General features: G+C 44.2%; 1 protein-coding gene across 12 annotated transcripts in view; it reads right to left on the bottom strand.

Annotated features, from left to right (window-relative positions):
- Positions 1 to 3,596: 3,596 nt before the first annotated feature.
- ZNF333 (zinc finger protein 333) overlaps positions 3,597 to 13,524 on the bottom strand; it is a 31,588-nt gene continuing 21,660 nt past the window's right edge. For 6 of the 12 annotated variants that reach the window (XM_054250505.2, XM_078360828.1, XM_008987419.5 and 3 more), the window contains 5 exons: positions 9,073 to 9,161; positions 8,302 to 8,428; positions 7,460 to 7,558; positions 6,816 to 6,892; positions 3,597 to 6,323 (listed from right to left, as the gene is read on the bottom strand). In XM_054250505.2, coding sequence (XP_054106480.1) covers positions 5,226 to 6,323; positions 6,816 to 6,892; positions 7,460 to 7,558; positions 8,302 to 8,428; positions 9,073 to 9,161 — 1,490 coding nt within the window. In that variant the 3' untranslated portion in view covers positions 3,597 to 5,225. Of the gene's footprint in view, positions 6,324 to 6,451; positions 6,620 to 6,815; positions 6,893 to 7,459; positions 7,559 to 8,301; positions 8,429 to 9,072; positions 9,162 to 13,524 lie in introns of those variants that run through there. The other 6 variants (XM_078360826.1, XM_008987421.5, XM_078360827.1 and 3 more) reach the window with 2 other exon arrangements.

The following is a 13,524-nucleotide window of genomic DNA, read 5'->3' as shown; positions in this document are numbered from 1 at the left end:
GGAAGTTCTACCCAGAGCTATCAGGCAAGAAAAAGAAATAAAGGGTCTTCGATTAGGAGAGGAGGAAGTCAAATTGTCTCTATTTGCAGATGACATGATTATATATTTAGAAGACCCCATCGTCTCACCCCAGAATCTCCTGAAACTGATAAGCAACTTCAGCAAAGTCTCAGGATACAAAATCAATTTGCAGAAATTACAATCATGCTTATATACCAATAACAGACTTAAAGAGAGCCAAATCAAGAATGAACTGCCATTCGCAATTGCTACAAAGAGAATAAAATACCTAGGAATACAACTAACAAGGAACGTAAAGGACCTCTTCAAGGAGAACCACAAACCACTGCTCAACGAAATAAGAGAGCACACAAACAGGAGAAACATTCCATGCTCATGGTTAGGAAAAATCAATATCGTAAAAATGGCCATACTGCCCAAAGTAATTTATAGATTCAACGCTATCTCCATCAAGCTACCAGTGACCATCTTCACAGAACTGGAAAAAAACACCTTAAACTTCATATGGAACCAAAAGAGGGCCTGCGTAGCCAAGCCAATTCTAAGCAAAAAGAACAAAGCTGGAGGCATCACACTACCTGACTTCAAACTATACTACAAGGCTACAGTAATCAAACCAGCATGGTACTGGTAAACAAACAAACAAAAAAACACAACAGAGATATAGACCAATGGAACAGAACAGAGGCCTTAGAGGCAATGCCACACATCTACAACCATCTAATCTTTGAAAAACCTCACAAAAACAAGCAATGGGGAAAGGATTCCCTGTTTAATACATAGTGTTGGGAAAACTGGCTAGCCATGTGCAGAAAGCAGAAACTGGACCACTTCCTGACAACTTATACTAAAATTAACTCCACATGGATTAAAGACTTAAACATCAGACCTAACACCATAAAAACCCTAGAAGAAAATCTAGACAAAACCATTCAGGACATAGGCATAGGCAAGAACTTCATGACTAAAACACCAAAAGCATTGGCAACAAAAACCAAAATACACAAATGGGACTTAATTAAACTCCAGAGCTTCTGCAAAGCAAAAGAAACAATCATGAGAGTGAATTGGCAACCAAAAGAATGGGAAAAAAATTTTTGCAATCTACCTGTCTGACAAAGGGCTAATATCCAGAATCTACAAAGAACTAAAACAGATTTACAAGAAAAAAACAAGCCCATTCAAAAGTGAGCAAAGGATATGAACACGTTACAAAAGAAGACATATATGAGGCCAATAAACATAAAAAAATGCTCATCATCACTGGTCATTAGAGGAAATGCAAATTGAAATCACATTGAGGTATCATCTCATGCCAGTTAGAATGGCAATCATTAAAAAATCTGGAGACAACAGATGTTGGAGAGGATGTGGAGAAATAGGAACACTTTTACACTGTTGGTGGGAGTGTAAATTAGTTCAACCATTTTGGAAGACAGTGTGGCAATTCCTTAAGGACCTAGAAATAGAAATTCCACTTGACCCAGCAATCCGATTACTGGGTATTTATCCAAAGGATTATAAATCATTCTATTATAAGGACACATGAACATGAACATTCATTGCAGCACTGCTTACAATAGCAAAGACCTGGAACCAACCCAAATGCCCATCGATGATAGACTGGACAGGGAAAATGTGGCACATGTACACCATGGAATACTATGCAGCAATAAAAAATGATGAGTTCATGTCCTTTGTAGGGACATGGATGAACCTGGAAACCATCATTCTCAGCAAACTGACACAAGAACAGAAAATCAAACACTGCATGTTCTCACCCATAGGCGGGTGTTGAACAATAAGAACACATGGACACAGAGGGGAGCATCACACACTGAGGTCTGTCGGGGGGAATCAGGAGAGCAACAGTGGGGGATGGGGAGTTCAGGAGAGATAACATGGAGAGAAATGCCAGATATAGGTGATGGGGAGGAAGGCAGCAAACCACATTGCCATGTATGTACCTGTGCAACAATCCTGAATGTTCTTCACATGTACCCCAAAACCTAAAACGCAATATTTTTTTAAAAGAATATGCAAATTAAACCTAAGAAACTACTGCATACCCAGTAATGTATCTCGGATTAATTTAAGTGACAGTATCCCATGTTGCCAAGGATGTGAAGCAATGAAACTTTCATGCATTGATGTATGAATTGAGGTATAAATGGTTTCAACTACACTGAAAAACTGTCTGGTAAGATCTACTAAAGCTAAAGATGGCCTCCTCCAAAATCCAGCACTTCCATTCCTACATTTATACTCAAGAGAAATGGATACCTATGTCCACAGTATGACTTAACAAGAACATTCACAGCAGCTTTATTCATAACAAAAAACCTGCAGCATTATTCACAATAGCCAAGATATGGAATCAACCTAACTGTCGATCAGTGAATGAGTGGATAAAGAAAATGTGGTATATCAGGCCAGGCACAGTGGCTCACACCTGTAATCCTAGCATGTTGGGAGGCCGAGGCGGGTGGATCACGAGGTCAGGAGTTCAAGACCAGACTGGCCAACATGGTGAAACCCCGTCTCTACTAAAAAATACAAAAATTAGCTAGGCATGATGACTTGTGCCTGTAATCCCAGCTACTTGGGAGGCTGAAGTATGAGAATTGCTTGAACTGGGATCCTGGGGGCAGAGGTTGCAGTGAGCTGAGATTGTGCCACTGCACTCCAGCCTGGGTTACAGAGCGAGACTCCATCTCAAAAAAAAAAAAAGAAAGAAAATGTCATAATCTACACAATGGAATACTATTCAGCCTTAATGAGGAAGGAGAGTCTGTCATTTGCGATAACATGGATGAACATGAAGGACAGAACTCACATGTTCGTAAACAGAATGAAATTTTAAAATTATGGTATATTCAGAAAATGAACTATTACACAGCAATTAAAAAGAATAAACTACTGATGATGCGACATAGATAAATCTCAATGACGCTATGTTAAGTGAGGAAAACAGACACAAGAAGGCTGTTTAGGGTTCCATTTCCGTCAACAGGAAAAACAAATTTATGGTGACAGAAGTCAGAATAGTGGTAACTTTTGAGGATGAGATGGGCCCAAGAGAAATTTCTGGGATGATAAAATATTTTGATGGGGGCAGTGGTGGATATAAAATTTTACACCCAGTGGTGGATATAAAATTCACCAAGGTGTACCCTAAAATTTATTAACATTTATGTAAGTTATACCTATACTTTATAACTTATGTAAGTTATACCTATAAAAAAGAACAAGTGAGAAGAAGTAAAAATGGAGACTAGTCCCCTGGGTCTGCCGCTGTAGAGAGCATCAAGACCCATCACATGCCACCCAGATGACCTTGAAATACCACCTTAACCTGCTGGGGCTCAGCTCCCTCATATGTGAATTGGGGATGACAACAGTTCATACCTCAAAGTATCAGTGTGAGGACTAAATTAAAAGATGCAAAGCTTCAGGCAGTGGCTACTATCTGGTAATAGTAAACTCTAAATAAGTATTTACTATTATTATGATGAATGGTTGAATGTTCAGTACCAGGGAAAAGGATGATCACATCATGAGAATAAAAGCAACAATTTGTTGGAAATGTAAAAAGTGTCAGTATCTATATTTAATTTCATTGATTCAAAACATATGTATGTATGTACATAAATTTAAAAACTGACAGAATGACAAAGATTTTTCAGCAATCCATAAAAATCATGGTGGGAGAGTTTAATATCTATCTCAAAAAATGATAGATTACAGATCAATATTTATAAATGTGTAGATGGTTTTTAAACACATATGTTTGATCTAGCAGACATCTGTAGAATATAATACATTGACTTCAACCACCCATGAAGCATTTATAAAAATTAACATATACTAAGTGCATCAGTTAGGGATTATATTCAGCTGAAATAAACCCCCCACCAAAAAAAAAAAAAAAAATCTTGTACCAGTAAGAAGTGCATATTTTTCATGTGTGGGAGATCCAGAAATAAATAGTCCAGGGGTGCTGCAATCACACAAATACGTCAATTCCATTAAATATATTCTAAATATGTTTTAGATTAGGGAATCAAGATGGCTGTGACTTCCAGCCACACTCTTCTTAGCCTGTGGCTTTTACCTTTATGGTCATAGGAGGGCTCCTCTAGCTCTAGACATCAGGTCTGCTTGTCCAAAGGGCAAGAAGTGAAGAGACATGGCTACATGAAACCATCCCTGTACAACTTCCCCAGAGTGACATCCAGTGACTTCTCATATTCATACTAGCCAGGACTGGAGGAAATGGCCTGCCCCTGCTCACAAGAAGGGCTGGGAGATGGAAGCTTTTTTTTTTGAGACAGAGTTCTCACTCTGTTGACCAGGCCAGAGTGCAGTGGTGAGATCTCAGCTCACTGCAACCTCTGCCTTCTGGGGTCAAGCAATTCTCCTGCCTCAGCCTCCCAAGTAGCTGGGATCACAGGTGTGTGCCACCTAACCCAGCTAATTTTTGTATTTTTAGTACAGACAAGGTTTCACCATGTTGGCCAGGCTTGGTCTCAAACTCCTGACCTCAGGTGACCCACCCACCTTGACCTCCCAAAGTGCTGGGATTACAGGTGTGAGCTACTGTGCCTGGCTGGCAGATGGAAGCTTTTTAATAGTGCACATTACCAATATGAACAGAAAACCCAGGTTCCTTTCTAAGGAGGAAGGAACAATTTTGGCTGATGGCTAGCAGAATAAGCCACACCAGACCTAATAGCAAATCTCAGCAAATACCTAAGACTCAATAACAAAGAAGCCACATAGTCGCCTCACCATGTAATTAAATTAGAAACCAACAAAAAAAAAAAAAAAACAGCAACTAAGAAATAACCATACAACATGCAGGAAACTTCCAGAATGACAGAAACATTCTGTATCAGGAATGGGGTGTTGGTTACATGCATCTGTATGCATGTATGCATCTGTCAAATTAATCTACTGTACACTTAAGATGTGTGCATTTCACTATAAGTCATTATACCTCTATGAAAATATATCCATGTATTAGTTTTGAAAAATCTAATTCCAAATAATAGATAGATCAGACAATAAATGATAATGGAGGTTAAGACAATACTTACAATTAAACCAAAATGAAAATATGTATTAAAACATGGGATGCAGCTAAAGGAGTATTATGATGGAAAGTCATAGCCCCATATGTTTACATTTTTACAAAATGGAAGTTAATTAGCAAGGGGCCCACAGTATGGATGAGACATGGATAAAGGCAGGCTGCCATTCCTGATGTTCTCTCTTCCCATGTGGGTTCTTTTGTGTACAGTGAGTGAGGAGCTGTGCCTGAAGGCTTTCTCACACTGATTACATTGATAGGGTCTCCCGGCACTGTGTGTTCTCACATGTACAATAAGGTGTGAAGACTGACCAAAGGCTCGCCCGCATTCCTGGCATGCATAGGGCTTCTTGCCGCTGTGAGTCCTTGCATGTTTCCTAAGGGATGAGGGCTCACTGAAGGCTCGCCCACATTCCTGGCACACATAGGGCTTCTCTCCAGTGTGAGTTCGCATGTGACTCTTCAGGGTTGAAAGACGACTCAAGACCTGACCGCAAGTCCCGCACTCATACAGTTTCTCCCCTGTGTGTATCCTCTTGTGCACATTCAGATGAGTGCTCGTCCGGAAGGGCTTGCCACACTGGTTGCACTCATATGGTTTCTCTCTGGTATGGGTTCGCAGATGTGTCTTCAGTGAAGAGTGTTCCCTGAAGGCTTTCCCACACTGGCTGCATTCAAAGGGCTTCTCTCCAGTGTGAGTTCTCACGTGGCTCCTAAGGGATGATGGCTGATTGAAGGCTTTCCCACAATCTTTACACTCATAGGGCTTCTCTCCTGTGTGGTTTCTCTGGTGCAAAATCAGGTTAAAGTTCCTCGTGAAGGTTTTCCCACACTGACTACATTCAAATGGCTTCTCTCCAGTATGAGTTCTCATGTGTCGCCGAAGATTCGAGGAATATTTGAAGGCTTGCCCACATTCTTGACAGTCAAAGCACTTCTCTGCAGTATGAGTCTTTTCGTGCCTGATAAGGTCAGAGCTGTATCTGAAGGATTTTTCACATTTGTTACATGCATAGGTTTTATCCCCACTATGGATTTTCTCGGGCACAATTAAGTGACCACTCTGAAAGAAGGAATTTCTACTCTCTTGACACTCATAGGAGGCCTCTCCAGCATGAATTCTCTGGTACTGGAAAAGTGGTTCAATGCTGTTAAAAGGTTTCTCAAGTTCATTATATTTATAGAGTTTTTCTCCAGGCTGAGGTTGCTCCTGTTGATTAAGGAAAATGTGAAGACCAAAGGCCTTATTAGATTCAGATATTCTCCTGTATGTGAAATGAATGTAAGATAAACACAGTTCTACATCTGATACTTTTACCATTTACTGAGTCCATACCATTTCTACCCAGAGTTCCCTTAAGTGGAACAGGGTGGATACTCTGTTGCAAAGTGCTATCTTTCATTACTTTCATGGGGCTTCTTAGGTGCAGAATTTTTCCAATTTCTTTTAGGCCAAATTAAGTCTTAAACACTTGGTATCTGTGTCATATCTGTGAAAATGTTTGCCTGTAGGAAGATGATCTACATTTAGTTTGCCATCAGTTCATGACATTTACAGACTCTCTTCCAAGAAACTGCTTTCTCCTGGGCAAGCACTACTTGCCTTGTATCTCTCTTGGCTCTTGGGCTGCTTTTCTAACTTATAGCAACCCCAGACTCATCCTACTATAGAGAACCAAGAGGAATCCCCCGTAAGTCTTACCCCTTTCATGCCAATGGACAGAATCTCCGTTAAAGTATCTTGGCTAGGTATTGCCTCTTGGGGCTGAAGTTGAGGTTCTGAAATGAATTAGAGAAGAAGATGTTAAGTGCACAGGGAAAGAAACTGTGGGATCAAGGTGAATTAAAAGGTAAGCAAGGCACATGTGGACTTTTTTTTCCAAATACTGATCCTAAATATGGGAAGAAATTACAAAGACAAGGAATGTATCTAAGAGTTAAGGAAAACTGTAAGGTGTTTGGCTAGGTGAGAAGTTATGTAATCAGAGAAACATGGGATGGAAATCGTAGGTGATTTTCCAAAAAAGGATTCCATGAAGATTGTAACCTAATGTTGAGAAAAAATATTAGCAACAATGTACAGTGGGGAGAAAATGGATAAAATATACACATGGAAATATTAAATATGAAGAGAAAGTAGGACAAATCTTTCTAGAAGATTAATGTAAAGTTTCAGAGATTAAACAGGAAAGGGAAAAAGGAAAGAAGGTGACATTTAATAAGGGAGCTCAACCAAGCAGCCTTCTCAGTCAAGGGTGTGTATAGGTTGCCCTGATTGACAGTTTCCAAACTGGACACTGCCCTTACTGACCAGAGATGATGCTCACCTGATCTGCCTGGGCTCACCTGGACAGATGTCTGAGATGACTCCCCTCTCAGTGGTCCATTGCTCTCCTCTTTGCTCCAAATAAGACAAGGCATTGGGTTTGCACAGTTGATCACCTGCTTATGAGAAAAAAAATGCCATGTTGTGGGAGGACTGTGCCACAACATGACACAAGGACTGATATTAAGTCTTTAGGGGCTCTAGAGATGGGAGTGACAAAATGCATGTGCCTAAATTCTGATGGACACAGCCAAGCTCTTTCACTGAGGAACTAGACACAAGTTTCCTCACTGGGTCCAAGAGGACACTGAGGCTCTCTGGGCTACAAAACCAAGGGCCTAGCTCAAGAATACATTTGAGAAGTATAAAAGCTTTTAATCACAGAGAGACAGAGCAGCAGACAGATCTTCATTCCATACAAAGCCCAGTAGACTGAAAGCCTCATGAGGGTGGGAATTATCTGTTTTTCACCTCTAGGTTTGCCAGACTTGCACAGTTCCTGGAGCTAATGGTTGCTGCATAAGCATGTGATAAAAAGACAAAGACTTGGCTGGACACAGTGGCTCATGTCTGTAATCCCAGCACTTGGGAGGCTGAGGCAGGTGGGTCGCTTGAGCCAAAGAAGTTCAAGACCAGACTGGGCAATGTGGCAAAACCCCATCTCTACCAAAAAACATGAAAATTAGCCAGGTGTGATGATGCACACCTGTGGTCCCAGCTACTAGGGAGACTGGGGTGGGAGGATCGCCTGAGCCCAGGAAGTGAAGGTTGCAGTAAGCCAAGGTCACACCTCCCACTCCAGCCTGGGCAACGAGCAAGACTGACTCAAAAAAAAAGGAAAGACAAGACAAAGCCACCTTACCCACAGAGGCCAGGTTCCTGTAGTTCTCCAGCATCACATCTCTATACAGGCTCCTCTGAGTAGAGTCCAGAAACACCCATTCTTCTGGGGTGAACACTACAGCCACATCTGCAAAGGTGACTGGTTCCTAAAACACACATCCATCCCAGCTCAGCCAGGGACCGCCCCTACCAGTACACCAGAGGATGCTGCAGGCTGGCAGGCCTGGGGAAGGGAGACCCGAGGCAGAGGACTTTCAGTCTAGGGGTTCTGAGATCCCCCAGAATCTGCCTCTTGGCTCAGGACTCTGAACTAGAACTCCTCTCTCTTCTCGTCACTCCTTAAGCAAGAACAGCAAGAGGTGATAAACTAATGTTGCAAGTCCTCAGCTTCAGGACGGGACTTATCTATTGACAATGAGCCAGGAAGCTCTTGCAGATTTGTCCCCCTTCTAGCTTCAGGGTCCAGCAGAGCTGAGCATGGTACAGGCAAGAGGGAAATATCTAGAAAATGACTCCACTCTTTGCTCAGTGAGACCATGGAGACCACAAAATGAGAATGGCTCAGATCTTTGCTTTGTTTTCCCTCCTGGTTCTCAACAGCCTGGGGAGGGTCTGAATGGGGTGGTGGGAGAGTGGGCCGGGCTCCCCCACTGACACCCACTGCAAGAAGTCCAGTCCCTGGAGGCATGGAGACCAACCCTGTGAGAGGAGCCAGGCAGGTTACAGGAAGAGGGCAAGTCCAGCCTTTGGACACAGCAGTGTTCTTTTAGAACAGGAAGTTCTTACCTACCTGTGAACAGGCGGTTGGCAACCCAGGAGCCATGGTTTCTTCCTCTACTCTGTCCTCCTGAAGCCAGGCAGGGCACCCTGGGGACACAGCTAGGGGAGAGGGGAGGAGGCATGAGGGTTGGTGCCTGGCCTACTGAGCACACTCACAAGCCCCAAGGCTGCCCACCCTGGCAGTGAGTGATCACATGTGTACACACATACACATGCATATGCACATACTCAGAGACACACATGCAGACACATCTGCAAGTTCTTGCACAGGCATGCATGCACACAATCACATGCACACACATACACACAGTTACATACCACATGCACTTGTGCATACATACATATACACACAGACCACAGCACACACAGAGACAGAGACATGCACACACACACACACACACACACACACACACACCCCTTCATTCCATATCCCAAGAGCCACAGACTCAATAATTCACCAGAAGACTCCAAAGTTCCTAGAGCACCCTCCACTGTCCCCTGACTCAGCTTTGGGACAGCTCTTCCTCCCTGGCTGTCTGGCCTCTTCCTCTGCCCCCTACACTGCAGGGCTAGTGGTGTCCAGGACTTACCACAAGTCGAGGGCAGATAAACCATAACCACCCTGCAAGTCTGCCTTAAAAGGAAACTTCCTTCCCACCTGCCTTCAAATCACCACCACCCCTCCCTCTGCACCAGGCATCCTCCCTCTGGCCTATGACAGACAAGCAAGCAACTCTCAGATCACTCCTCATCTCCTGCATCCTTGCCTCTCCCTCCATCTTTGCCTCTCCCTCCAGATGGGACCTTTCCTTTCACTTTTTAAAATGTATACTTTGAGTTCTGGAGCACATGTGCAGAACATGCAGGTTTGTTACATAGGTATACACCTGCCATGGTGGTTTGCTGCATCCATCACTCCATCATCTACAGTATGTATTTCTCCTAATGCTATTCCTCCCCCATCCCTCACCCCCTGCTATCCCTCCCCTAGACCCCACCCGCCAACAGGCCCCAGTGTATCACATTCCCCTCCCTGCATCCATGTGTTCTCATTGTTCAACCCCCACTTATGAGTGAGAACATGCAGTGTTTAGTTGTCTGTTCTTGTGTCAGTTTGCTGAGAATGGTGGTTTCCAGCTTCATCCATGTCCCCTCACTTTTTAAACCTGACCCACACCCAATCCCTGACCCCAAATGTGTTTTTTTGCAGCTGCCATAACAAAGTATCACAAACTGAGTGTCTTAAAACCACAGAAATGTATCCTCTGGCAGTTTTAGAAACCAGGAGTCCAAAATGAAGGTGTCAGCAGGGTCAGGCCTCCTCTGAGGCTCTGAGAAGAGTGCCTCTCCCTGGCTTCTGGTGGTGGCTGTCGACGCTTGGGGCTCCTTGGCTGGGGGATGCATCCCTCCGACATCTGCCTCTACCGTCACACGGTCCTCTCCCTATGTGTCTGCCTGCACATGGCGCCTTCCTCTTCTCATAAGACACAATCATGTTGGATTAGTCTGCAGAGACCCTCATTTTCAATAAGGCCACATCCACAGGGCTAGGAACTCAGCATATCTTTTTGAAGGGGTACAATTCAAGCCATAACACCCCACTTTTCCCTTGGGCTACTGTTCTGTCTTCATTCCCTATCGTGGGCTATCTACCCTCTTCGCCCACCTCCTCCCCTCCCACTCATCTCCCAGCTCCACATTCCAAGGGCTGGCACTGCTCTGGAATCACCAGTGACCTCAATCCATGGTGAGAAATCCCACTGATGTGTGTTCATCATCTACTATCTCCTGGGTTTGTTTTTGTTGCTGTTGCTGCTGCTGCTGCTGCTGCTGCTGCTGCTGCTGCTGCTGCTGCTGCTGCTGCTGCTGGTGTTTTGAGCCAGTGACTTTCTGTCACCCACGCTGGAGTGCAGTGGCGCAATCACAGCTCACTGCAGCCTCAAACTCCTAGGCCCAAGTGATCCTCCCACCTCAGCCTCCCAAGTAACTGAGGCTACGTGTGTGCACCACCACACCAAGCTAATATTTTTAAAATTTTTTTAGAGATGGGGGTCTCACTATGTTGCCCAGGTTAGCCTTAAATTCCTGGCCTCAAGTGTTCCTCCCACCACAGCCTCCTGAGTAGCCAGGATTACAGTTGCAAGGTACTGCACCCAGCCAATCCCTCCTTCTTGTAGCCCACCCAGTCTGTGATCAGTGATCACAACCCAGCCTCCTCTTTTTCCTGTAAGAGCTTCTCCTCCAACATGCTACTGGCATTCACAGGTTACAGACGCTCCTCTTCACGTCTCCCTCAATCCTCTGCCTTGGCTGGCAACCTCGCCCATTCTATAGGTGTCAATTCCAAAATCTGCATGATGAAGCCCAAATCTCCAGGTGGACTCTCACATCTGAACACCAGATCCATGTATCCAACCATTGGCTCAACTCTTTCTGCCCATTTAAGGGAACAGGAATAGAATGTAGCCAAAATTAGGTCCAGAGGTCAGAGTTTCCAACCAGAGGATTTTTTTCCAGGCCTGAAAACCTCATAGCATTTGCCCTGATGAGTTTTAAACTTGTTCAGGATCCATTACACCACCTTTTCCCTTCCAGTTTCTCCTTTTGAAATGGGAATGTCTATCCTATGCTTGCCCCATCATTGTATTTTGGAAGCAGATTGTTTGCTGTCTGATTTCACAGGTTCGCAGATGGGGAGGAATTTTGCCCCACCATAGACCACACTCTGTCTCCCTCCTACCTGATGTAGATGAGTGACATGATGAGATGTTGGATTCTCATCAGTTGAGATGAGATTTGACTTGATGGTGTTTAGATGAGATTTTGCACTTAGAGTTGATGCTGAAATGGATTAAAATTTGGGGGACATCAGGATCACAGTGAGTGTATTTTGGGAAGGACATGAATTTGTGGGGACTAGAGAACAGATTGCTATGGCTCAAATTGTGTCCCCCCAAAAAGTGGAAGTCCTAACCCCCAGTACTTCAAAATGTGATCTTATTTGGAAACAGGATTGTTGCAGATGTAACAAGTTGAGATCACATGAGAGTAGGGTTAATCCAATAGGGCCCTTAATCCAATACGATGTTTCTCCTAAGAGAAGAGACAGAGACAGATACACAGAAGGAAGATGGCCATGAGGCAACACAGGCAGAGACAGGAGGGCTGCACCCACAGCCAAGGAGAACCAGGGCTGCAGGCCACCATCAGAAGGCAGGTGCAGGATCCATACCACACCCCTCAGTGCCATCAGAGGGAGCATGGTCCTGTCAACACCTCAATTTCGGACCTCTAGTATCCTAAACTATGAAAGAGAAATTTCTGTCATTAAAAAAAAATAATAGGCCAGGTGCAATGGCTCACACCTGTAATCACAGCACTTTGGGAGGCCAAGGCCAGAGTATCACCTGAGGTCAGGAGTTGGAGACCACCCTGGCCAATATGGCAAAACCCTGTCTCTACTAAAAGTACAAAAATTAGCTGGGTGTGGTGACACACATATGTAGTCCCAGCCACCCAGGAGGCTGAAGCACAAGAATCACTTGAACCCAGGTAGTGGGGGCTGCAGTGAGCCAAGATCGCACCACTGCACTCCAGCCTGGGCAACAGAGCGAGACTATTTCTTAAAAAAAAAAAAAACCTCATCACCATCCTCCTAAAGCCTGCTCTCCCTAACCATGTCCTCAATCTCACGAAGTGCTTCCCTGTCTTTAATTAGAGAACTTACCCCTTCTAACACTCTATAGCTCCCAGCAACTAATCAGAACAAATAGTGATGAGGTCGCTACATGGCAGGACTCACCCCCAAGCCCCTCTCCCATCCATCCCCTACAGCTGACACCTACGTCGAGCCTTTTCTTTTTGGATCCACTGAAATGTTCCCCTCAGAGCGTCCCGTCCTGAGGTCTCCTCCCCTGTAGAAAGAGCCCCTTCTCTCATTTTCTCTGATAGAACCCTTTCCCCCTCTTTGCAGCCCTTACCCATCTGTAACCAGCTTTGTACTGCTGCCATGAGTGTTTATTTTCTGACATCCTCACTGGATTGGAAGCTTTGTAAGAATAAGCCTGGGTTCTTTTACTGCCCTGTCCTTGATACCCTACTTGGCACAAAAACACTCCATGTCATTTGTAAATGAATACAGGAAACACCAAATTAACTTGACCTTCTCTAAATGTTTCATATGCGTTACTACTATAATTTTTTTTGAGACAGGGTCTTGCTCTCTCATCCAGGCTGGACTATTTCACTGCAGCCTGGAACTCCTGGGCTCAAGTGGTTCTCCCTCCTCAGCCTCCTGAGTAGCAAGACCACAGGTGCACACAACCATGCCTGGCTAATTTTCTTATTTTGTAGAGATAGAATTTGCTATGTTGCCCCAGGCTGGTCTTAAACTCCTGGCCTCAAGAAGTCCTCCCACCTCAGACTCCCAAAGTGCTGGGATTACAGGCAAGAGACACCACAC

The sequence above is a fragment of the Callithrix jacchus genome, chromosome 22, assembly GCF_049354715.1.
Source record: "Callithrix jacchus isolate 240 chromosome 22, calJac240_pri, whole genome shotgun sequence".
In the NCBI taxonomy this organism is placed as follows: Eukaryota; Metazoa; Chordata; class Mammalia; order Primates; family Cebidae; genus Callithrix; species Callithrix jacchus.
The sequence above is the reverse complement of the archived record's forward strand: the minus strand, read 5'-3'. Positions and strand labels throughout refer to the sequence as shown.